Source organism: Condylura cristata, unplaced genomic scaffold, assembly GCF_000260355.1.
Source record: "Condylura cristata isolate star-nosed mole 26May11 unplaced genomic scaffold, ConCri1.0 scaffold00022, whole genome shotgun sequence".
In the NCBI taxonomy this organism is placed as follows: Eukaryota; Metazoa; Chordata; class Mammalia; order Eulipotyphla; family Talpidae; genus Condylura; species Condylura cristata.
In genome coordinates this window covers 16954638-16978079 of record NW_004567123.1, presented here as the reverse complement: position 1 = coordinate 16978079, position 23442 = coordinate 16954638, and the positions used below count along the sequence as shown (strand labels likewise).

At 44.2% G+C, this 23442-nt stretch overlaps 1 protein-coding gene across 2 annotated transcripts; it reads left to right on the top strand.

Annotated features, from left to right (window-relative positions):
- Positions 1 to 22883, top strand: MANBAL (mannosidase, beta A, lysosomal-like). 2 transcript variants are annotated; one of them, XM_004687206.2, is made up of 3 exons: positions 1 to 40; positions 9950 to 10157; positions 21974 to 22883. In XM_004687206.2, the coding sequence occupies exons 2-3, from the start codon at positions 10008 to 10010 to the stop codon at positions 22079 to 22081; spliced, it is 258 nt and encodes an 85-aa protein (XP_004687263.1). In that variant the 5' UTR covers positions 1 to 40; positions 9950 to 10007; the 3' UTR covers positions 22082 to 22883. The 2 variants fall into 2 exon arrangements, with proteins under 2 accessions (XP_004687263.1, XP_012583528.1); XM_012728074.1 differs by lacking the exon at positions 1 to 40 and adding an exon at positions 395 to 503.
- Positions 22884 to 23442: the final 559 nt, after the last annotated feature.

The following is a 23442-nucleotide window of genomic DNA, read 5'->3' as shown; positions in this document are numbered from 1 at the left end:
ACCATTTCCGGGGTCGTGACGCGGTGCGGCGGCGCGGGAGGTGAGTGTGGCGCCGGCGGCCTGACCGGACCGCGGCGCAGGGCGGAGTCGCGGAGGTGGCGGGAACCGAGAGGGGCTTAGGCTCGAGCGCCGCGGCCCGGCTGGCCCCGGCTGGCCCCGGCTGGCCCCGGGTGTCGCCGCTGGTCTCCCGTAGGCAGTTACTTGCGGAGGGGAATTTGGGACTCCGGGAAGTGAGGGCCCTGCGTGGCGCCTTCCTGCGCTTCAGTCGGAGCCGGGGCCAGGAGCTGGTGCACATCAGTCCCTGAGCTGCCTGTCCCTACGCGGGTGGAGCCCTGAGAGGAGCCAGAGGCGTTCTGACCCGGGTTTGAATCCTTTGTGTACCGTGTGGCCTCCTAACTGGGGGCGCTGTCTACTTGCCTCTAGTTCTCAGTTTCCTCCTCTGTGGAATGGGCACAAGGACTTGATCTGAGGATTACACGAGATGGTGAATGCAGAAACACTTAGTATGTGCGCACTGCGTGTTGCTGCAGGGATTCATTCTTTTTAACAATTGGAAAACGAGGGCCTGCTTTCGTCATTTTGCCTGTTCTGCGCCCCACTCTGTCTCTGGTGAATCCTCTCACTTCCCCCATATCCTTGGCCTACACCTAGTTCTTGTATGCATAAAAAAAAAAATCGGGAAATGAATATGTGAAGCCCCCAACTTTAAAAAAATGGTGGCAACAGATTCCCATTATGAATATTTTACAGTACATTTGCGTGTCTGTTTCAGCCCTCTGACTGCCACTTAGGAATTACCTTCGTTTTCCATAGGACAATATTCAAGCCCAGTTTTGAGCTGTTCTTGGAAGTTTGTTGTAACGGGACGAGTTTGGGTATAGACAGACCAATGCGCTAAGACAGTAGTTCCTGTCACTGATTTTTTTGTTCTGGTGCCTGTTTCAGTTGAATTCTCAGAATTTTTCAGTTAGTCCATTATAAGCCAAGAATCTCATTTTCCAACCTTAAAGAAGATTTCGTTACTGTTTGTTAAGTCTGGAGAGCTAGACTTAACCTTTCAGGGCTTACCTTGAAAGCCCTGCTGACGTTTAAAAAATAAACTTTACTTTAGATTTACAAAATTATTACCAAAATGTTGCAATGACTTCCCACATAACCCACACCCAATTTCTCCTATTTTTGATATTTTACATTTGCATGGTTACATTTATCATCATTGATGAACTAGTATTGGTAAGTCACATTAGCTCAGTTTTTCCTTGATGTCGTTTTTCTGTTACAGGAGATCACATTACATTTAGTAGACATGTCTCCTTGGGTTCCTCTTGGCTGTGATAGTTTCTCACACTAATTTTAGATAAACTTGACAACTTTGAGTAGTACTGGGCACATATTTTGTAAAATAACTCTAAGTTGGGATTTGTCTGAAGTTTTTCTTATGATTACACTGAGGTTATGGTTTCTTGGAAAAAGACCTCAGAGGTAAGGTGCTAGTCTCATCACATTACATCAGTGGTGCACGCTAACCATGTTATTACTCTTAATGCTAATCCAGTGGCTGACTTGAAGCCCTCAAGTTTTTCTACTGTAAAGTTACAGTAGAAACTTTTCCATATTCTCTTGGGAGAGAGTGTGGGCTATTATGAGGAGTGTGGCATTATGCCTCACTTACAGGCAGATACTTAACATATATTATTTGGAGTTCTTTTCCGTGGGAAATGTATTACTCCCACCTGCCCACCTCCCACTTAATTCTCAGTCATTTATTTATATTGGTATTGCCTCATGGATATTTCTTTTCCTACTTTGAGTTAAAATCCAGTACTTTGTCTCTCAATTTGTTATAACTTTGGCCCTTAGGGAGGTCTTCCAGTTGACTCCTATCTCCCTTTGACATATCCCAGTGAACGTGTTACTTGTTTTGGGTTTTTGGAACACTTTTACCTCCAACTGTAGGCTCATCTTGTATGTATCCTTCAGTCCTAGAATTAATCGTTTTTCTAAGGAGCTCTGGTTCCTTTTAGTGGAGAATGGTATTAGAAAGATCTGGGTGCTACTGGGAGGCCCTTGGTTCTAGGCTTTCTCAGTGGGCAGAACAAGAGCTGTATGTGTGTATTCTAACCTGTGTGTGTGCACACATGTAAATATTTCTATATGTAGCCATCTCTGTGTATGGTAAGCTAGAGTCTATACTGATGTCTACAGTTCTCATCCATTTCACATGCATCATTCTAGCCTCCTTTCTGACTTAACTCTAGCCTCCCATCCCAACTGTACCAAACCTAGACCATACCATCTAACATCCGTTTACTTAGTTTTTAAATTCCAGTATATGTGATGTCAGAATTAACAACTTTACCAGTCTGAAAACAGTGCACACGTCCAGTTCCTTTTGCTGGTTTCCTGGCCTCTGCTCATTTACATAGTTACTTAGGTCAGCACCTGATTTCCCCCACCCCTTCAGTGAAGCTGTTTAATACATTTGTGATATACTTAGATTTAGAATGTCACAATTCTACATTCTGGCAGAATCTGACCTCCTAAATAATTTTGGGGGGACATAAAGTTTCTTCTTTGTGTTACAAAGTTCTGTGGATTTTGACAAATGCTTAGTGCATTTGTTCACCATTACAGTATCATACAGAATAGTTCCATCTCCTTCAAGGATAATTTTCAGATTCTTTTCCGATTTCCCTTCAACAATTCTGTTGATGTTTCAAAATATCTATAACCTGAGACTACCATCTAAAGTCACTACCCTGGTCACTGCCGGTGTGGTGTTTTTTTTTTTCCTTATTGTTATAAATAATCTCCTAACTGGACTCCCTGTTTCCTGTCTCATGCACCTACATTTTGTTCTCAACATAGCAGCCAGGGAATCATTTTAAAATGAGTCATACCATGTCAGTTCTTTGTTAAGCATCTTCCAGTGTCTTCTCTTTGAAAAGGAAGGCCAATCCTATCTTACTTACAATCCTTGTTTTCCTTGATCATGAAGTTCATTCCTGCCTTGGGTCCTTGTTCTTTACTATTCCTTCATCCTGGTAGTTTCTAGTGAATATTTATGACTTGTTCTTACTTTCTTCTTGCCTTTGCTGCAAGCATTTTCAGAGAACACCCCTACCTTTACCACCTCACATAAAATAGCACTGCTTTCCTCTCTTCCTATTTTCTCATAATACTCACCTCCGACATTTATCATGTGTGTATGTGTGTGGTTGAATGCCTCCAATTGGATGAAAACTCCATGGAAGGAACTAGACTAATATCCCATACATGGGAGATAAATCTATCAATAAATCTGCCCAAAGAAGGAATATCTCTGACTGCTAGCATCTAGTATTCAGGGATGAACTCCAAGGGATCTAGTAACCTTAAGAAATGACTTCCCATGTTTGGTAATAAATATGTATGCACTTTTAATTAAAATCTGGTAGGCATATGGGATTTGCCTGGTATATAAGAATGTCTGGAGCAACACGTAGGACTAAAGATATTGCAGGATATTCAGTTCTGTCCAGACTCATTGGCAGAGCATAACCCAGCCCTCTGTCCTTCCTCATTGGTAAATGAGATGGTTGAGATATCTGCTCTTGCTTTAAACATGAGAAGCAGAGGTACAGGTTTTATCATTTACCAGGTATTTGAATTGGACCCTAGAACAACCTCAGGATCTGTGCTGTTCAAGGGCTTACAGTAGAACTAGGTAAAAAAAGCAAAAACAAGGGGCCTTCCTGGTAGCGCAGGGGTTAAAGTCTTAGGACTATCAAGCTGTTGCCAGACACTGCAACATGAGTTCGATCCCTTGCCAGGGAGCTGACACACATGGCGCAGCAGACCTCTCCTGTCGCCTTAGCAGTGTATTTCAGTAGATCTGCCTGTTCTATTCCCCACTCTGTCTCTGGTGAATCCTCTAAACCCTGCCTCATCTCTGGCCTCCACTCCTATTCTTGTATGCATAAACAAATAAAAATCTTAAAAAAAAAAACCCAAACTTTACGACCCCAAATGTAGTATTTCTTAATAAGGAATACATTTTGAAACTAACTCGGAACATATGTAGATGGTATAACTACAAAAAAAGAGAGAGAAAACTTTGGGCTACAATACTGACCTTTATCAATGTGATGTTTTCTGTTGTCCTTTATTAAGGACATAACCATAATGTTATGGTAATAAAGTGTTAGCTATAACTCTCTACATGGTTTTCATGTCTCAGTAATGAGTCAGAACCTGCAGTCAGAAAACCATTGATTTAGTGAGTAAGAGGTCCAGGCTCTGGAGGTGCCAGTCAGTTTGAATCTGGGGGTAGGCCATGTAACTTCTCCAAACCTCAGTTTCCTCATCCTCATTAGTAAGCCCTGCCTACCATAATGATTGTGAAGACCTCGTCACAGTTTGCAAATGATTCACTGCTACTACTGTGACAGTGGAGGGGGGATAAAGCCTTTTATAGGTTGTTGCAGGATGAGTAGGATTCGTCTGATTTCTATAATCAGGAAAGGAAAACCCAGAAATCCTGGCAGACAGACTGGGAAGTGAATGATGGGGGTGCACTAAAAACTAAAGCACACACGGTATATACAGAGCATGTGATGTTTACCACCACCTTCCCTTTATACCTGTATAAGGTATTGTCCAACATGGGATTCCTTTAGGCACATGTAATTATATTTAATTCAAATTAAATAAAATTTCAGTTCCTCAGTAGCTGCATGTGGCCACCATATTGGAGAGCACAAACAGAATATTCTTGTCATTGCAGAATGTTCTATTGGACAGCATTTCATTTGATCATAACAGAAATCTTGTTAAGGAAGTAGATGGCACATGGATTTTTCTTTTAAATTACATTCTTTGGTTAGTTCTTCTCCTTTATCCCCACCCTCCAGAAAAACCCTGTTCATTTTCCTATGGTCTCTTCTTGATCAGTTTATACATGACCACAATCACAGCGTTTATTTATTTATTTTTTTTACTGGTTTATCTTGTACTTTGTATGACTTTTTTACCCATGCATGACCTGTAACATCTTTGTTGCAGGGAGCCAGAGGTGCAGAGGTGAAAGAGTCTACCAGAGACAGTAGAGAACATAAAAGGCAGATGTACTGAGATGTACTACTAAGATGAACAGCAGACCAATAGGAGAGGCATATACTTGGTTTCTTTTTTCAGTCAATATCATTTTGCAAACACTTTCTGCTGTCCTGATACATGTTTCTGTTTGCCATTTTAGTGAATGGGGTATATGCCATGATATACTTTAGTTGGCTTAAATTAAATTGTGACTTCATTGTTGGACACATAAATTTCTTTCTGTTATTATAGTATTATGAATAGCCCTACTATGAACTTTTTTGTACCTGCAGTCTTTTTCTTCTTTTGAATTATTTCCTTACTGTAAATTCTAGGAAGTGAGTTATTCAATCAAAGGATATAATCACTTTTATGACTATTGTTACATACTGCTTAATTGCCATTAAAAAAAAATCCTGAAGGCATGATAGGTTTTTTAGATATTATTGTTGTTTGACTCATGAGAACATCAAGTCTCTTAAGAGGTAAGAGAAAGAACCAAAGTGTAACTAATTGCTGATAGATTCAGGTTTGTAGCCCCTCCCATCTCATCCTTTCCGCCTGACTCCTGGCCCCATCTTTATATTATACTACACATGCTCATAAAAATGTTGCTGTTAGTAACATTAATAAATCTAAGTATTGACAAGCCCAGTAGGCTTGTTACAACCTTAAGCATAAAACTTGGGGCTGATTTTAAAGAAGTGTAATTATGAAGAACAACTGAAGAAATCAGAGAACTTTCTTCACTTTGGGATTTGTCTGTTGGAGCTGGGGAATGTATGTTTTTTCCAGTGAGGCTGTTCACACAACCCCCTTGGAATTCACTTCAGGGCCAGCTTATGAGCCACCCAAACAATCTGCCTGGTGTCAGAGCATTATACCTTGTATTTGACCAAAAATGGTATTCCTGAGCTTCAGGCCCCACCTGATTCACCACACTTGGATCCAACTAGATTGGATCCTTTCCAGAAGTCAAATCCTTCCTGAGAGGATGAATAACTGCCAGCTCTGGGGATTTTGAGAAGATAAAAAAAGACTGCAGACTTTGAAGTCCACTCCCAAAGAAGACAGAAGTGGTGCTAAAAGTAGCCACCCAGTAGGTACTGGCACAGCCTTCCTAGGTGACTAGGTTGAAAGGGACACATTCATTTGTATACGGTACATATGCATTTGTGTAAGGCCTTCTCTGTTTACTTAGAAGGTCATTTTTGTGGTCCTACATGTAGTCATTTCTTCATTATGGAAAAATGGTACAAAGCCCTTGAAGCCACAGAGCCAGTGTGAAGGAAGCTTGTTTAACCAGGGTCATGCCAGAGCAATCTAATGCAGGCCATGGGTGAAACTTAAAATTTTCTAGTTGTCACATTAAAAAAATAAAAAGAAAAAGGTAAATTTTTTTCACTGTCGTAAAATATACATAAATATGTCATTCTAACCCCTTGAACATATACACAGTGTAATTCCTCCTTTGACATTGTTGATAAGTTCTTGGTAACTGCAACTTTAAGTGAAATAATATATAATGAAACCGGATGCTCCACTAACATTTCATTGTAATGAAACAAAAGAAAAGGTGTTGGAAAGAGATTATTTGAGAACCTGTGGCATTCACAATGTTATATAATCGTTGCCACTTTCTATTTGTAGAAATTTTCCATCATCCCAAGCTGAAACTGTACCTATAACAGTAACTCCTCAGTCTTTTCCCCAGTTCCTGGTAACCTAGTCTAGTTTCTATTTCTATGAATTTGCCTATTCTAGGTACTTCATATAAGTAGGATCATAAAATGTTTGTCCTTTTGTGTCTGGCCTATTTCCCTTAGCATAATGTTTTCAATGTTCATCCATGTTGTAGCTTGCATCTGCATTTCATTAATTTTAACAGTCGGATAATACTCCTTTATATGTGTGTACAGTCATGGATAGTTTAAGGCCATTTTGGTCAGTGATGGACTGCATGTGATGGTGACTGCAGTAGGCTGTATCATACCACCGAACGTAGGTGTGTAGTAGGTTGTACCTTCTAGGTTTGTGTAATTATACTCTGTGATGTTTGAACATTGCTGAAATTATCTAACAACTCATTTTTCAGAACCATCCTGGTCATTAAGCAATGCATAACTGTATATGCATTTTCTTTATTCATTCATCTGTTGATGGACTCTTTAGTGTTTCCATCTTTGAGCTACTGAAAATAATGCTGTTGTGAACACTGGTGTACAAGTATCTGCTTGGCGTTCTTGCTTTTAAGTTCTTTTGTTATATACCTAGGAGTGGGACTGCTGGGTCATATGTAATTCTGTGTTTAATTGGTTTTAAAAAGATTTATGCATACATGGACTGGGGTACAAACCGGAGGTGCAGGAGATTCACCAGAGAAGGGGGGGTGGGTGGGCAGAGCAGATAGATGCTCTGAAATACACTGCTGAGGGGAGCAGCAGGCGAGACAGGAGAGGTCTGCTGTGCCATGTGGGTCAGCTCCCTGGCTGAGCATGGAACTCATGCTACAGCGGCTGCAGGTACCCTCATAGCCACCAGGGAGACCCTGTTTAAATTTTTGAGAAACTGCCAAACTGTTTTTCATTTTATCTTTCCACTTATTGATGCACAAAAGTACCAAGTTCTTTTGGTCTTTTGTTGTCTGTGCTTTGGGTATCATATCCAAAAAATCATTGCTAAGTTTGATGTCATGAAGATTTCCCCCAAGTTTTCTTCTGATGGGTTTTATATTTTAACACTGGGGGCCAAGACCTGTTTATCAGGAGTGACGGTTCTTGAACTTTGTAAAGACAGAAACCAGACATGAGTCTTAGAAAAAAACAAAGCTGTTTATTAAGCCAAACAGACAGGACACAGGCTACCCCATTAGCAGGGTACCCCCCTTGTTTACAGTGTTGGGCATGTTTATGGGGTGTTTGTATTGTAGGGGCAGGATATTCAATTATTTTCTGGGGAAGAATAGGGGTTTTTCCTGGAATTGGGATGCCATTCCTTTCCCCCTTTTATATGATCTGGGCTTTCCTGTCATGGCTACCTGAAAGTGTGTCCTTTAGTATTATAATGTCATTCTTTTTAAGTCAGATTAAGTGCACTACTATCTCCAACCAGCTCAAACTGGTTTGGGATTCGTTACAGTTCCAGTGTGTTGCACACATACTCTTGTGCATACAACTGTTAACTGAAAACTGTCTGTCTCACCTACCTATCTCAGTTTTAGCTCTTGAATTTTGTGGTATAAGGTAAGGATCAATCTTTGTTCTTCCACATGCATGCAGATACTCAGTTTTCCTAGCATTATTTGTTGAAAAGACTATTCTCTGTTTCATCCCTGTTCAGAAACTAATTGAATATATATATTCAATTCATATATATATATATATATTTATGTATCTATATCTATATATCTATATATATTTATGTATCTATTTCTATATATCTATAAAAGTTTATGTCTGGACTCTTTGTCTAGTCCATTGACCTATATCCTTAGGCTGGTAAGCTGGTATCATACTGTTTCGATTATTGTAGTTTTGTATTAAGTTTTGAAACCAAAAAATGTACCCTTCAATCTTGTTCTTTTTCAAGACCAGGTGAAATTAATAACATAACTTATTTACATAAAAATAACATAACATAAAAATCCCAGTACTCTAGAGAACTACAGGCAATTTTTTCTGTTGGACCAGTGTTAAGAGTAAGGGACCTAGTACAAGGAGAGGCTGGAGAAGTGGTCTAGGTCCCATCCCACCATTGGTCACTAGGCCCCTCTGTCCATGTTCCAGCTTCTCTTATTTGGGTTACTACCTGTAGCCCCCTCAATTGCTCTCGCTGTGTCTACTCTGGTGCCTCTCCTTATGTCATTTAAATTGTATACCAGCTTATGACATTTCTCCGCTCAGGACTTCCAAAGCTTTATGTTTTACTCAAATGGGAATTGTCAGGTCCTACGACACCCTGATCATCCTTCCTTCCTCTGCCCTTCTAGTATTCCTCTTGGCCATTTTTGGTGTCATCTCCTGCCCTGGGACTATACTTGCTTTCCTCTCTGCTGAAATATGCTTCCCTTAGATGTTCAAATGCTCACTCACACTTCATATCACTTTCACTTCAGAGAGGCCCTTCCTATCACCCTATACAAAATAAAATGATACCCATAGTTTTTTTTTCTTCAAAACATTTGTCACTGCTTAGCAATCATATCTGGATGTGTGCATTGCCTGTCTCTGTCCTGAGGTGTATGTCAAGTGAGCAGGGATTTGTCTGTTTTGCTCATTCTGTTCAGTGCTTGGTATTGGATATTTGTTGAGTGAATGGATAACAATGAAACCTTTAGTAAATGTATGTTGACTTGAAATTTTTTTTTTTTAAGATTTATTTATTTGTACATACAGAACTGGGGTACAGGCCAGAGGCTCAGGGGTGGTGAGAGGCTTCACCAGAGACAGAGTGGGGAGCAGAACAGGCAGATCGCTGAAGTACACTGCTGAGGAGAGCAGCGGGCGGGTCAGGAGAGGTCTGCCACGCCATGTGGTCTCCTCCAGGGCAGGCGGGAATCGAACTCATGCGGAAGTGGCTTTAGCTTCTCAGTGCAGTGCTTTAACCTGCTGCGCCACCAGGGAGGGCCGACTTGAAATTTTTATTGAAATGTTTGTCTTCACTTACTTATTTTTCCTAAGTTTGTATTTGGAAAAGTTTCAAACACTCATAGGAATGGTCCAGTGATGATCCATATGTCCTTCACTGAGATTCCAGAATTGTTAACATTTCACTTTACAGTCTCTTTATATATTCTTTTATGTATGTGTATGTTTGTGCAAATAGAGCCATTAAAAACTCAATTATTAATATAGCACTCACCCTTTGTATGTAGCATTTACTCTGGAGAGTGGTAAACCAGAGGAGACCTCAGGCAACAGGCACCTGGGACCATGGCCTCCGACCTAGACTTCTCACCTCCTGAGGTGCCCGAGCCCACTTTCCTGGAGAACCTGCTGCGGTATGGACTATTCCTGGGGGCCATCTTCCAGCTCATCTGTGTGCTGGCCATTATTGTACCTCTTCCCAAGTCCCACGAGACGGTGAGTCCATCCCTGTGAACCTCAGCTCCTCTGACTTCCTGGCTGGGTACTACCAGAGCAGTGAAGATCAGCAGGGACTTGGCTGGGCTTTAATGATTTAGCGTAACCCATATTCCCACTTGGTGGCATTGAAACACATGGCTAATACTTTAAATTTCTATTTATTGTTTATTGCATGTTTGGACAGCCAAAACATCTGTCCTCAAGGAACTTCTAGTCCTTTGATGAAGGCCAGGGATGAGGCAAATGTTTCTTTGAAAAGGTATTGTAAGATCTTACCCTGGTGTAGAGCCTGAGCTGTTTTCCCTCCCCCAGAGAAAGGGGGCTGCCTGTGCAAGGGGCTAAGGGAAAGGACTCATTCCAGGAACTGAATGAAGGTAACTGTGGCCATGAGAAATGCAGGCAGGTCCCAGAGGGCTTTACACAAGAGTGATCAAACTGTTGTTGTTGTTGTTTGCTATTTTTACTCTTGATTTCTATAGGTCTCTTCATTCACCTTCTACCACCCAACCTTTCTCGTGACATTGATTTGTTAGAAAAAGCAAAAGCAAGTCATCCAGGATTTGGCTGATTGCTTCTCTGTGGTGTCATTTAACATATTTCTCTTACCTATATTTTCTGCCAACAGGAGATTTGATCTAGCAGCTAGATTCAATTCAGATGGGATTATTTGGTGGGGACTTGCAGCAGGTGCTATGTAATTCCTGTTGTATCTCCTCAACATGCGCATGGTGTCTGGGTATCACACATTTAGACATTCCAGGATTGCTTGTTGGACTCCGGTGGTATTAGGTGATTCCTCCATTCTAAATTCCCATCAGTCTTTTACAAAACTACATGGTTTCAGAATTCATTTTTACTTAGACCCATTATTTCCTTCTCCAGTGAAGACTCCTTATCATCTGCATGGTTACTCTGAAATGTTGTTCATACTAAAAGACAGGATAAATGTTTGGGTCTCTCTCCTTATTGATTAATTTTTAGAGTAAGAAGTTTAGACTCCAACAAACTCTAGTCGGGATCAACAAAGCTTTGATTTTCATAGCATTTGGAACATGTACTTTTTGTATTTGGTAGGTATTAATCAATTTTAATTTTTTGTAATGCTCAAATGATCTCAATGATAGTTACACTGCGTTGTGTGAGAGATTGTCTACTAGGGAAGCTCATTAGAGAGACTCATTCCTACCATTTTTATTGGGGACATTTATATAACCCCTACTTAGCTCAGACCTTCCAGACTTCCAGAAGAAAAGCAGGTATTCCACATTAGTCATATTGTTGCACAAACAGTTTAAGCACAGTAATACATTTTTATCAATTCTGGGAATTGTGGGAACCACCCAAAATCCAGTTTCCCAGATGCTGGCCAAAGGCCAATCTTGTAAGCAGGACTTTTCTAAGAATATCTTAGAAAACTCTGTGCACCTACAATAGACTTATTATAATTTAAAAATAGTTATATTGATCTTTACTACTAACAGTACAACTCAGAATAAAATGTGGCATTTCTTTGTGGTGTTAGAATATTTCTCAGTAGGGGTGTTTTTCAAAGTGCTGCATTTAGTAATTCTTTTCTTCATATAGGTATACTCTTACTGGACAAATAGTTAATTTGCTTCAGCTTGTTTTTAATTTTTAGAGTTTTTTTTTTCCTTTTGGATTTAATTGGAAATTTATGTAAAACATTTAAGTACATTTCCCAAATTCAAAACCATGTAACAGTAGTCACAGAAGATGCCTTTAATCTCAGTATTTTCTTTTCCCCTTCTTATAGGTAATCATTTTTATCACTTTGATTTATTCTTTTTTTGTTTCTTTATGAGACATTAGGAAATACATATGTGGGTGTTGTGTGCATGTACATATATATTCCTGTTCACCTAGTGATGCACAAAACAAACGTAGCATGCTAGTCCGCGTGGTCTCACTCACATCTTTCTCTCTTTCCTAAACAGTATACTTCTGACGAGCCATAGATCTTTGACGTGACTGTCCCAGAGATGCTCTTTTAGCTGTGTACTGGGAAGGTGGCTAGGGATTTACTAGTCCAGTGGGAAACCCTGATCTAAAAGGAGAAGTCTTTGGGCATGAAGAAAGAGCGTGCTGTATTCACTTTTAAATAAGTGCTTTTAAAATATTCAGGTAATTCTATCAAATAAGCAGTTGGGTATTTAAGTCTATCGCAGGAGAAGGGTCTGCACTGAGTGTTGGTCAGCATTTGGGATATACTTGAAATGGGGAGATGAAGTCTTCTAAGAAGGTATTTTAGAGAAAAATGAGATGAGGAAAAATAAAGAGAAGAGGGCATAGACTGAAGCTTTGCGCGGCACTAGCGTTTAGGAAACAGTGGCAGGGCAGGGGGTGCAGTGGACAGCCAGTGAGGGCAGAGGAAACCTTTGTGAACATGGACAGGCTTGTGCCCCTAGGTTGTACTGTCTGCCTCTCTATCTTATTCTGATATTTTGAGGATACCGTGATTGGAGTTTTCCTACCCCACAGTTATATCACACTCTAAAAATATAATCCCTGTGCTCTTGAGCTTTGTCCACACAAACACAGTATGCTGTTGGACATTATAAATAACAAATAATGTTTACTGTCATTGGCTGCTTACTGATGAAGCCTCCTGAGTTGGAAGAGGGGGAGATGAGAATGTTTTTTTTATAAGCAGAGATGTCGTCAGAGGTGTGTGGCCTTGTAGAGAGTTCTGCTTACCTCCTGTTTGTTCTTAATTCTTTTAGGATAGCTTCAGAGGCCTGGTTCACTATATCAAACTTTAAGAAAAATGGGTACCCTTTATTGATCTCTTTGAGGTTTTTGGTGACACAAGGGTTAGAGTCTTTTGAAGCAAGGAATTGACAAAGGGCTTAATAATATAACTCCTCTCCCACCCACCTGCTATTTAGAGGTTAACACGAGATAACACCCTTATCTTTTAAAATGTAAATAATAGCTCATTTTAATTTATCTTGCCATTTGGAATAATTATGAATGATCAGTTATGAATTGTCTTCATAATTGAAGTTTACCATTTTGGCTTTTTTGAGTTTTTTTTTGTTTGTTTGCCTTTTTTGTTTTGTTGTTTGTTTGTTCACTGATTCAGTGAATCAGTAGCAAAAAAATATAGTGCTGATAACTTGACTTTTTATTGGTGCATCAGTCCAGCAAATGCCCTAATTACTGCCAGCTTTCCTCTTTTTGCCCCCATCGGGCAGCCTTTTCTTACTCTCTAGATTCCTAAATAAATGGAAAGGAAACAGTCTCCTGTTGATAAATAACCTACAGAGAGCAAGTGAGTGCAGGGCCTGTGCTTTTAGAGGTTGTGCCTAGCATCTAGTTGGGATTGGGAATTTGGATGGGGTAGGGAGGAGAGGATTTTATCTTGGGTTAAGGAAGCCTGTGGGGACAACTCTGGGAATTGTAGGCCACCCAACTGGAGGTGGGAGTACCTAGAAGAGGAAGGTGGCAAAGGTAGGAAAGGGAGATGCGAGAGTGGAAAGAACAAGTCTGTCCTCATTGCTGGTTTCCTTAGGGCAAGAATCATCCATCTTGTTTGGCCTATAGGAACAAGGTTTATTAGTGACTTTTTGGGTCAGAAGATAGTATTTTTGGCTCCCAATGTGGGAAAGCCTTTGAAAAGCAAAGGAATGTCTTTCCTGTCACTCTAGTAAGCCGATTTTTTGCAATTAGTTTATGACTTTTGTACTTAAATACTTAACAGATCATTTGAAAGCTCTTTTGGGGGTAATCAGAGAAGAAAAAAGGAACACACAGAAATGCTTCCCACCCTACCCCCTTCCTTTTCATACTAGGAGCAAGAACTGGTTTGCAAAATGAAAACCAAAGTCCCTAGAATCCTAAGCCAAATGAGAACATTTTTCTCCTTGACACCTCATTAAACCAAGACTCGAGAAAACAAACATTTATTTGAGCCTGATTGAGTCTTGGGTCACACTTAGTCCAATCATTATCTTGTAGGCTGGATTCTAAAGTATAAGATAATAGATCCTTCTGCTGTTTCCTACTAGTACAAGGTGGCAGATATGTTTCTTCTCTCAAGCCAGGTCTGAGTGATTTCATGGTGGACGAGGTGAAGGCTACTGGGGCGCTTCTAGCCCCAGGGTAAAGAAAGTGATTGGTGGTGTCCGCCATGAGCAGAGGGCTTGGGAGTAGTAGTTCAGCTTGCTTGCCTTAGGCTGCTCCATGATTCTCCATCTGGCTGCACCCACCTGGGGAATTTTCAAAGGCTTGGGCTATACCCATAGAGATTCCAGTTCAGTTCTCTAAAGCCTCAGATCAGTATTTTCTTAGAGTACTGAGGCAATTCCATTATGCAGCCACTGTTCTAGTTCTTAGACCATTTCCCTGAAGCACAAACCAATTTTGGGAGGACAGGAGGTATTCAATTCTACACATGTTAAGTTTGAAATAATAGCACGGCATCCAAGTGGGAAAGGATGAGCGAGCCAGAAGTTGGGGACCTGGGATTATTTTATCAACATAACTTCATTACTTGAAACCCAAGAATGAGTTGCTGAGCTTTTCAAGGGAAATTAAGATTCAGGAAAGGCCTTAATGTGAGGCATGCTTCTGTGCACTATAGGCAAACTGAAAAAATGCAGGTGCTCTCTCAAAGCAGGGCTGCAGCTGGGCCTCCAGAGAGCTGGGGCTGGGGACCCCCATCCATCACCATCTGTTTTCCCTCTGTCTCCCCCCCCCCCGTCCCCCATGTTAGTCTCCTGCCTTTCACTTCTCTTGCCAAGGCCCTGCTTCCTCTGCCTGCTATCCCTGTGGTAAGATGAAACATGGCCACTGTGTTTATGTCTTTCAGCTGCAGCATCCCCAAGGGAGACTACCTTCCGGCTGGGTCCCCGTTCCAAAATCCCCAGGGAAGAAAAATCTACAGCTGGGAACAGCCGTGACCAGTGTCTGGAAGGGCGAGTCCTGTAGAATGACCACTGAGGGGCAGGAGGGTTCCCAAAGGCTCAGGAGTGCTGTGCAGACAAAATTGAGGTCGCCATTTCTTTCACTTTCTCAGGAGACAGGCAGAGCAGTGGGCAGAGGGCTGGGGACTGCAGCCTACTTGAAAACCCCCTTACTACTGGGAGCACATGCAAAACCCGGTCCCCCAGAGACTGGGCAGCACAGATGTTGAGGAAGAACTGCTCAGTTTCACCACTATGCTGGGTACAGCCTGCTCTTCTTCAGTTTGGTTTCAGTAGAACAGAATTCTTTATAGGGAGTTCCTGAGATTCTTGGGAGCCCCCTCGGTAGGCTTCAGAAGTCTGTGAATGCCCTGAAGTTGTGTACAAAAATGTGATGGATTATGTTCTGGCACATTTTCTGGAATGATAGTGTATAGCTTTTCTCAAAGTGGAATGCAGTCATTTAATGAGGTGGGAGCCAAATCGTAGGAGTTAAGGAGTGGGTAACGCGGAAATAAAGGTAGGGAGCCCTTCTCCCCTCCCTTCCCTAAAGCCTGTCTGAGCTTACTCCTAAGCCTGTTGTGGATCAGTTTCTACACAGCATGTTGATCCAGTCACCCCTAAGGCAAGTGGGTGTTGACTTTTAGTTGAGTGACTCATGTAGCAGATAGTAATAGTTAATCTGACAATTAACCATCAACTCTCCTAGTAGTTTAAATGCCGACTTTCCAGGCTCTTTTTAAAAGATTTATTTATTTACACATACAGAACTGGGGTACAGGCCAGAGGTGCAGGGGGGTGAGAGGATTCACCAGAGACAGGGTAGGGAACAGAACAGGCAGATCGCTGAAGTACACTGCTGAGGAGAGCAGCAGCGAGACAGGAGAGGTCTGCTGTGCCATGTGGGTCACCTCCGGGGCGGGGATTGAACTTGTGCTGAAGTGGCTGCGACCAGCTTGCTGTGTCCTAATCCGTTGCACCATCAAGGAGGGCCCTTTCCAGTCTCTTCATATGTTTATTTCATTTCTTCCCTAGCCAGCTCCCCACTCCCTGTGCAGGGACCTTTACTTCCACTCTGCTGACTGTGAATTGTATTAATGGGGAGTCTTTCCACTGAAAGGTCAGAAATATAGCTCCTGCAATTTCTCCAGAAAGAAACCATAGTGGCTGTTAGAACTGGGAATTTCAAGACATGGCTGAATTCAGAGGTGGAAAAGGTCTTCAGGTCTTTGTCTTGCCATCTCCTGACTTTCCTGTGACCTCATTCGTAGGTCCTTGTGATGTTTCTGGAAAATGGTTGCCATAGACCTGGTCTGTATCCTTTTCACTCGTGATTTACTAGTAAGAAAAGCCATTTCTTTTCCCAAATTTCACGGAAAGCATCTGCTTAGCTTTATCTCTGCTACATGTTCACATCTTGCCACAACAGGAAGGACAGCAGATGCCCTTTCAGGCCAGGCCATATTTAACTAGTCATTCCTGTGGCCACCATAACTGAGCATCCTCCCAGAACCACTGTAGGCGAAGAGCAGGGCCCCAGTTGTAAGGAGACGCTGGGCAAACAAAGGCAGCTAACTGTTGTCCAGCATTATGGTCTTGTAGGAAACTCACCAGAATTGATGGCAAGAGTGGGGGCTTTCCAGTGTGATGCCACGTAGACTTCACTGTCACCAGAAAGTTGTGCAGTTAGATCCCTGACAGAGATGAAGCCTTTGTGGGGGCTGTGGGGTAGTAACCTAGAAGTTCAGGACCCTGTTAGAAAATTTTGCAAGAGGGTCTTGATTTTAAACTTGACCCCTGAAAAGTAACTAATTAACTTGGGCACTTGGGCATGTGTATACCCATTCTCAACACCTTAAGAGACATACTCGCAGAACCAACTTTGTAATTTTGCATTGTATTTTTTTTAAGCTGGGAGGAATTTGCAGTTGAATTGGTTGGCAGGGTGTTTTTTATTTAATGAGCTGTTGCTGAGAGATTGCTGTGTTAGGAAGGGTGAAGGTATAAACATGGTCTCGGCTTGTGGGGGAGATGGCTGGTCATGAGGAGCCACAGGCCAGCCAGGGGTGGGGCCTGCCCCCTGGCCTGCCGTCAGACTGCATTGTGTCTGGAATGAGTCCCCAAGGCTGTTCTCTCTAATCACAGTTCTTGCCTGCCAAGCGCATCCTGGACTCTATGTCTCCGTTCGCCTGTTGAGCCCACATGGACAGCCTCCCCCGCTCTTGGTTCTAGCTAGTCCTCTCAAGGCTGGTGCTCGTTCCACTTCTACAATGTCTCCTCTGCCCCAGCTCTGCCCAGGTTCTGGGGAGGAGTATATATAGCAGGACAAACAGGAGCTTCAGCATACCTGGCCCAGGTGCTGCCTACCCTGTGTCCCCAAGCCCAGGGCCATGGTCTTTCATGCCCAGCCCAGAGTTCTTGGAGAATCAAGTGAGAAAAGGTGTGTGAGACAGCTGGAGTAGAGTGACTTGCTTTCTCTGGACCATTTTTAGAGGGAAAAATAGTCTTAGTCTGTATGGAATGATATTTGGTTCGGATTTATTGGACTAAATCCACACTGAAATGTATAGTGGAAATCACAAAATTCTTTGTGCTTTCCCTGCTGGAAGGGATTTGGTGCATTGTGGCACAGATTCGATTATTTGAGTCTGATGAATAGCAGCAATTTTCTGGCCCGTAAGTGGCGGTGGAGCTGCGTCTTTATTGATGAGGTCTGTGTCCACAGAGGACGCCTCCGCAAGCCCAGGAACCACCTGGCGGGGGTGGTTTTCTTTTTTCCATCAGTGAGTCGTAACTGGCTTCAGAGGAGGCAAGATATCCTCAGGTCTAAAGGTGTAGGGTTTGGAGTCTGTTGTCTGCCTGACGTATTGGCAATGTGCATGGGAGGAGAAATGAAATGTCAGCCATTCATTCATTCAGTCATTCTTGCCAAGAATTTGGGACTCCAGCTCTTTGTTACTAGGACCCCAGTGTCCAAATCACATGCAAAACAGCTGTCTGTTTCTCTTCCCACAGCTTGGGAAGGTGGCTGTGCCCCACGGGCCAGTCACCAAGTCTCACTGAACCTCAATTTCCTCACCTCAGATGGGTTCGCAGTGGCTGGCTCAGGGGAAGGGGACACTCAGTGAACTGATGCTACGATGCACCCACATGGCGCCCCTCCCTGAGGGTGGTTTCCCCCATGGTGCCAGCACAGTACCTGCACCTTGGGTGCAGGAGGTGTTGCAGGCTGAGCACATGGGCAGAGCTTGAAAGGAAAGAGACGCTGGCCAGAATGACAGAGTCGCCTGCTGAGGGACAGGGCCAAGGCTGAAGCAGAGGCCATGCTGTGGCTCCAGGAACTTGTCTTATAGGAAGAGGAAGCTTGCTGTACTTTTAAGGGAGAAAACAGACAGGGTCAGGGTTATTGTTTCAGGAGATTAAGCTCTGAAAGCATTGTGGCAGGTAGTGAGGAGTATCTGTGGGAGGCCAATAGATGAAGGGGCAGGAGGAGAGCATGAGGCCTGGACTGGTACAGTGGGGAGTCTGGAGCCCCTTCGGAAGTAGAATGGACAAGACCTGGGCACAGATTGGATGTGGGGGTTTGAGGGGATGGTGAGAACTCAGAAATGACTCGCAGGCTTCTAGCTTGGGTAATTAGGTGGGTGACGATGCCAAAAACTGTGACGGGAAGGAGAGGAGGAGGTCTGGGCTGAAGAGGAGACAATACAGTCATATGACTTGATGACTGTAATGTGTCCACACCCACAGAGAGCTGCTTGCAACTGTAAAAAATAAAGTATGACTCGAGGAGCACGAACCCACTTCCCTGACTCCCTTAGGAACTTTAATCACAAATAAGGTTCTGAATGACCTGTCGTCAGATAACGCTAAACAAACTGCTTTGTCATTCTGGCTGCTAAATGGAGAGAGTAGGGTAACTCTGTTGGGTTCCAGCATCCCCAGGTTCCCTGGAAATTTGGGGAGGTCTAGAGCGCACCACCAGCGAGAGCTTAGGTTTAGATCCTGGCCCTGCCACTCACTGAGACTTTATGCAAGTCACAAACCTTCTTGAATGTCTCTCCTTCTAGCCATTAAATAGGCCTCACTACCTCACTTTGTGAGGCTAAAATCTGTCAGACCATTCAACACAGCCCGGCATATTGTAAATAATAAAGATCAGCCACTGTGGTGATAGCGGCCGCTTTGTCTAGCCATACTTCAGGGTAGGTGTACTGGGTTTAAAAATCTGCTTATGGCTTCTGTGCCCATGGAAAAAGTGAAGCCTTGTCTTAATAACTGCTACATCTTTGTGGTGATAAGAATAAAGTTTCCATTGTTGTGATAGATTTTACCTCTTAATATATGTCTGTCTTTCATTCATTCAGCAACAATGGAAGCTGTCCCAAAGAACTCATGATTAGTAGGGGAACCAGCCAGAAAACATACAACTCCATGTGAGGTAACAGTGACATTACATGGCTCCTGGGCAGCTAGGGCTCAAGGCACAGGGGAGAGGAGGCAGCCTAGACTGCGAAGGAGTGTGTTCTGGGGCTGGATCAGATGCTGGGGAGAGGTTGCTGGTGGCCAAGGACAGAAGGTTGGTTCTTCATAGAAGGAACCTGCAGGTACTCTGGGACCTGACCCAGTGTGGTGGGTAGAGGCTGGCGAGACAGCCACCCTAGATGACATCCCAGGGTGGCCCTCTGGGCTGTGAGTGATGGAAAACCGTGGCAGAACCTAAGGTGGGAAGTGTAGAGATCAGCTCTCCACATAGGAACATTCTTCTGCCAGGTGCATGAGGAATGGCATGGAGAGAGCAGGCCGGCCTCAGCAGTGGGAAAACTAACGTAGGAACATTGATGCCTGATGGCAGGCTCAAGAGTTTGAGGAGGTTAAATGAGCCAGGCTTGGTGACCATTGGAGGGTGAGAGGAATCTCCAGGTCTCTGCTCGGCCCCCAGGTGGAAAAGGAGCACAGCTTTTCAGGGACCCTTGGCATGAGTCCCAGTCATCTGACAGGCCAGAGAGGTCTGGGAGATGCCAGAAAAGATGAGGTGCCTGAGAGAGCCTATGAAGCGAGGGGAGCAAAGGGGTGGAGCTGGGGCCATCTGAAATGGGGGGTGGCACCCAGCTTTGAGCTCAGGGGCTCCATCCCTGGAGATCCTGACAGGCCTGAGTGAGTTCCCTATCAATAAGCCATTGCCCTAGCCAGGGTTATTTTGCCACAGGTCTTCAGGGACTTTTTGGTTCCTTCTGGCCTCACGGGGACTCCACTGGGGACATTTTTGCCCCTAGGTCACCAAAGGTACTGTGCCTGTGGGGTTTGCCTTAACTAGTAGCCTTCCCACTGGGCTCTGCTCTGCAGTTCTCAGCGTGCACTTAACACACTGACTCCTCTGAGATACTGTTTTGTTTGTTTGCTTTTCTAATGGGCGGACTTTTTTCTTTTGCCTATTTATACAAACAGTATCAGTTAAAGGTGGGGGGGGGAGGAGAGCAGTGCTGCAGTCAGAGATCTGGTCAGCAGAGGGGCAGGCCCCACTGTATCTTGGGGAGATCATCCATGCTACCTGGTGTCTCAGCTCGCCTCTACATCTGGTGTCGCAGCTGGCAGGCAGCAGGGAAGAGAGGAGACAATGATAAGAGGAAGTTGACAGGCCTCTGCGCTGGGCCTCCTGTCCCACTGCCCTTCCCCAGCCATGGTCCCTGTGAGCAGGGAAGGATAGAAAGTAACACAAGCTGGAAACTGGGAGCTGGCCAGTTAAACTAAACATGGAGAAGTATTTTTCTCTTCTAGGAAAAGTATGCTTCCTCTAAAAAGCCTTAGGGTACTTGTTTTCCTATTTTAAATAAGAGGAACATTTCCCTAGTGGCCTTGGGGGTAGCCGCTGTCGGCCTGTTTCTTCCACAGAGGGATGTGGGGCCAGTGTCACCAGATGTTTAAAATTTTCAGGAAAAACACAGAATTCTGACTGAATGAGGGCTCTACCATTGGCGCACATTCTTAAAAATAAACACTGCAGGCCAAGTGAAGTCTGCCTGGGGCTTTGGTTGATGTTCTCTGGGCTGCTGGGCCTCGCTGTCTGGCCATGACACCCTGTGATTTATCATCCAGGGAGGAGGGATCATTACACAGGATGGAGTCCTCTCCACATTCTGAGTGGTGGGGGCAGTCCAAGGCCCTTCCCCAGTGTCCACTTCTTTGTCAGGATTAAGCCAAATCTTTCGAGTGGCAAATCACAATGTACACAGCTGACAAAAACCAGAGCTGCCCTGGTTGTAGGGAGAGGCTGCAGTTCTGCCTTGAGGCTGCCCTCTCTCCGCCCCCACAGGGCACTACTGCCAGGCTTCACACCTGCTGGCAGGCACTCTCACCCCTCCCAGCCCTGGCATTCTGTGGGTTTCATGGGAGGAGGGGGATGGCAGGGCCAGAAGGCAAGCAAGCCACAGTAGGGCCACCCCACAGCCAGCTCCTGGCCGAATCCTGCCCCGTCTCCCACACAGCAGTTGGCTTTCCAGTGGGTGCCACCACGCTTTCTGGGTGTGTCCCATGCATTTTTACCTCCTCACATGAAGTCTGCAGGGGCATTTCCATCTCACAGGTGGATAAACCAAAACAAAAAGAGCAAGTGAGTTGCCCACAGAGTCACTTGGCTAGAATGTGGAGGTCCCAAATTCCGTACAGGCCTGTGAGACTCGTCAGGCTGCCTCCTCCACTTGGGGCTTTCGTTAATCTTCACTGAGAATTGCCCTGCTCTGGGCGGCAGTTCTGGTCTGTGTGGATGCTGGGTCCTGTAGTGATGGTTTTTATCCCCGTGTTTCTGTGACACACTTCAGTTTGCAAATCCTTTCAGACGTGAGCACATTTATGGGGCAAGGCTTGATTCATCTTTTTATCACCATGCAGGAGGCAGAACCATCTGAGTCCAGAAGTGCTGAGGTGACAAGAAAGCCCAAGGCTACTCCTCCTTCAGCGAATAAGAGGCCCAAGAAAGAGACCAAGAAGAAGCGGTAGAAGAGGAGCCTACAGAGCCAGGCAGGTGGGGTGAGGGCCTTGGGACAGCCCTCCTGGGACTCAGCCTTCTCTTCCTCAGCCTGTCCCACGCCCAGGGTCTGAGTGCTGGAACACCCTCTGACCACAGAGATGTGGCTGATCATGACAGTGTCTTGGCCCCAGCTGGGCAGGCTACCACTTCCTCTTCCTTCTGCTTCCATGACGGTTTGGAGCCACGGAGACTGAAATGCCACTTGAGCAGAGACTGACTTAGTAGGGGCAGACGTCAAGTCAGCTCATAGGATTACACTTTTTTTACTTAATCATCATATCCAGACTCAGTCACCCCTCTGGTAGATTTACACTACATTTTAGAGTTATGTCTAAGGCCGCCAGGCACCGCCCTCTCCCGTTATTTGTGTACAACTCATCTCCTCCTATTCAGTCAGCTTTGTCTCTGCTTATGCAGATGGAACCAGGCAGGCCTCACTTGTTTGTTTAGATCGAGATACCATGACCACTGCTATGTGAGTGGTCCCACTAGAGCCACAGCCAGGTCTGGCAGGGGCCTGGTATGAGAGCCAGAGGTAGGCCTGGGCCAGGGATTTGGCTGGATGAGTGCATGTTCCTTGGGTCCAAACTCCCCAAGCCTCCAGTGGGGAGCTTATCAGTCTCTCTTCCCCACCTATCATAGCACATTCAAGGTGTGCCTTTGGCTTCCATATGTTACTCTTCCCCTCTACCCCCCAAATTCTTTCATCCTTTGACCTGACCTGAGGAAATGTTATTTGAGTAAATGTAAATAAATGGCCCATATGCTGTAACTCCAGTGTTGTCTCCTGTGTGATTCTGAGGGACTCTGTCCTGGGGGCTTAGAGCAGTAGGACAGGGGCCAGAGTGGGGTGGGTGGGGAAGTGACTCTGGGACAAGTTTTCAGAAGGGTTCAGACAACTACTTACGTGGCTTTTAGTCACTGGAAATACTTGTTGAAGCTGATGCCTGTGTTAGAGTTTCCACTGAGGCCAGGCCCCACTCATTCCCTGGTTCCTGTTGCCTGAGGAAGACCCTACTTGATCTCAAGAGTAGCTTGAGAAAAACCAAAGAAGCCTCATGTGACCTGGGGCCACCCGGATACAGTCATATGACCTGAATCAGCTACCAGGGAAATGCCTCCTCGCTGTGGTAACTCAGATTTGCACGACTTATTTTCAGTTTGCCAAACACTTTCCCAAATGTTGTCACAATTGCCAAGGAGGGACTTAAGGAATGAGCATGTACCAGTTCCATTTTAAAGATAGAGGCTGAGGGCCCTCCCTGGTGGTACAACAGGTTAAAGCGCAACACTATGAAGCTGTCAGCAGCCACTGCAGCACGAGTTCGGT

What these genes read in the sequence shown, in the direction of transcription:
- MANBAL (XM_004687206.2), top strand. Translation starts at nt 10,008, where the DNA reads ATGGCCTCCGACCTAGACTTCTCACCTCCTGAGGTGCCCGAGCCCACT. An exon ending in TTCCCAAGTCCCACGAGACG is followed by an intron (nt 10,158 to 21,973) that starts GTGAGTCCATCC and finishes ATCACCATGCAG; the next exon opens with GAGGCAGAACCATCTGAGTC.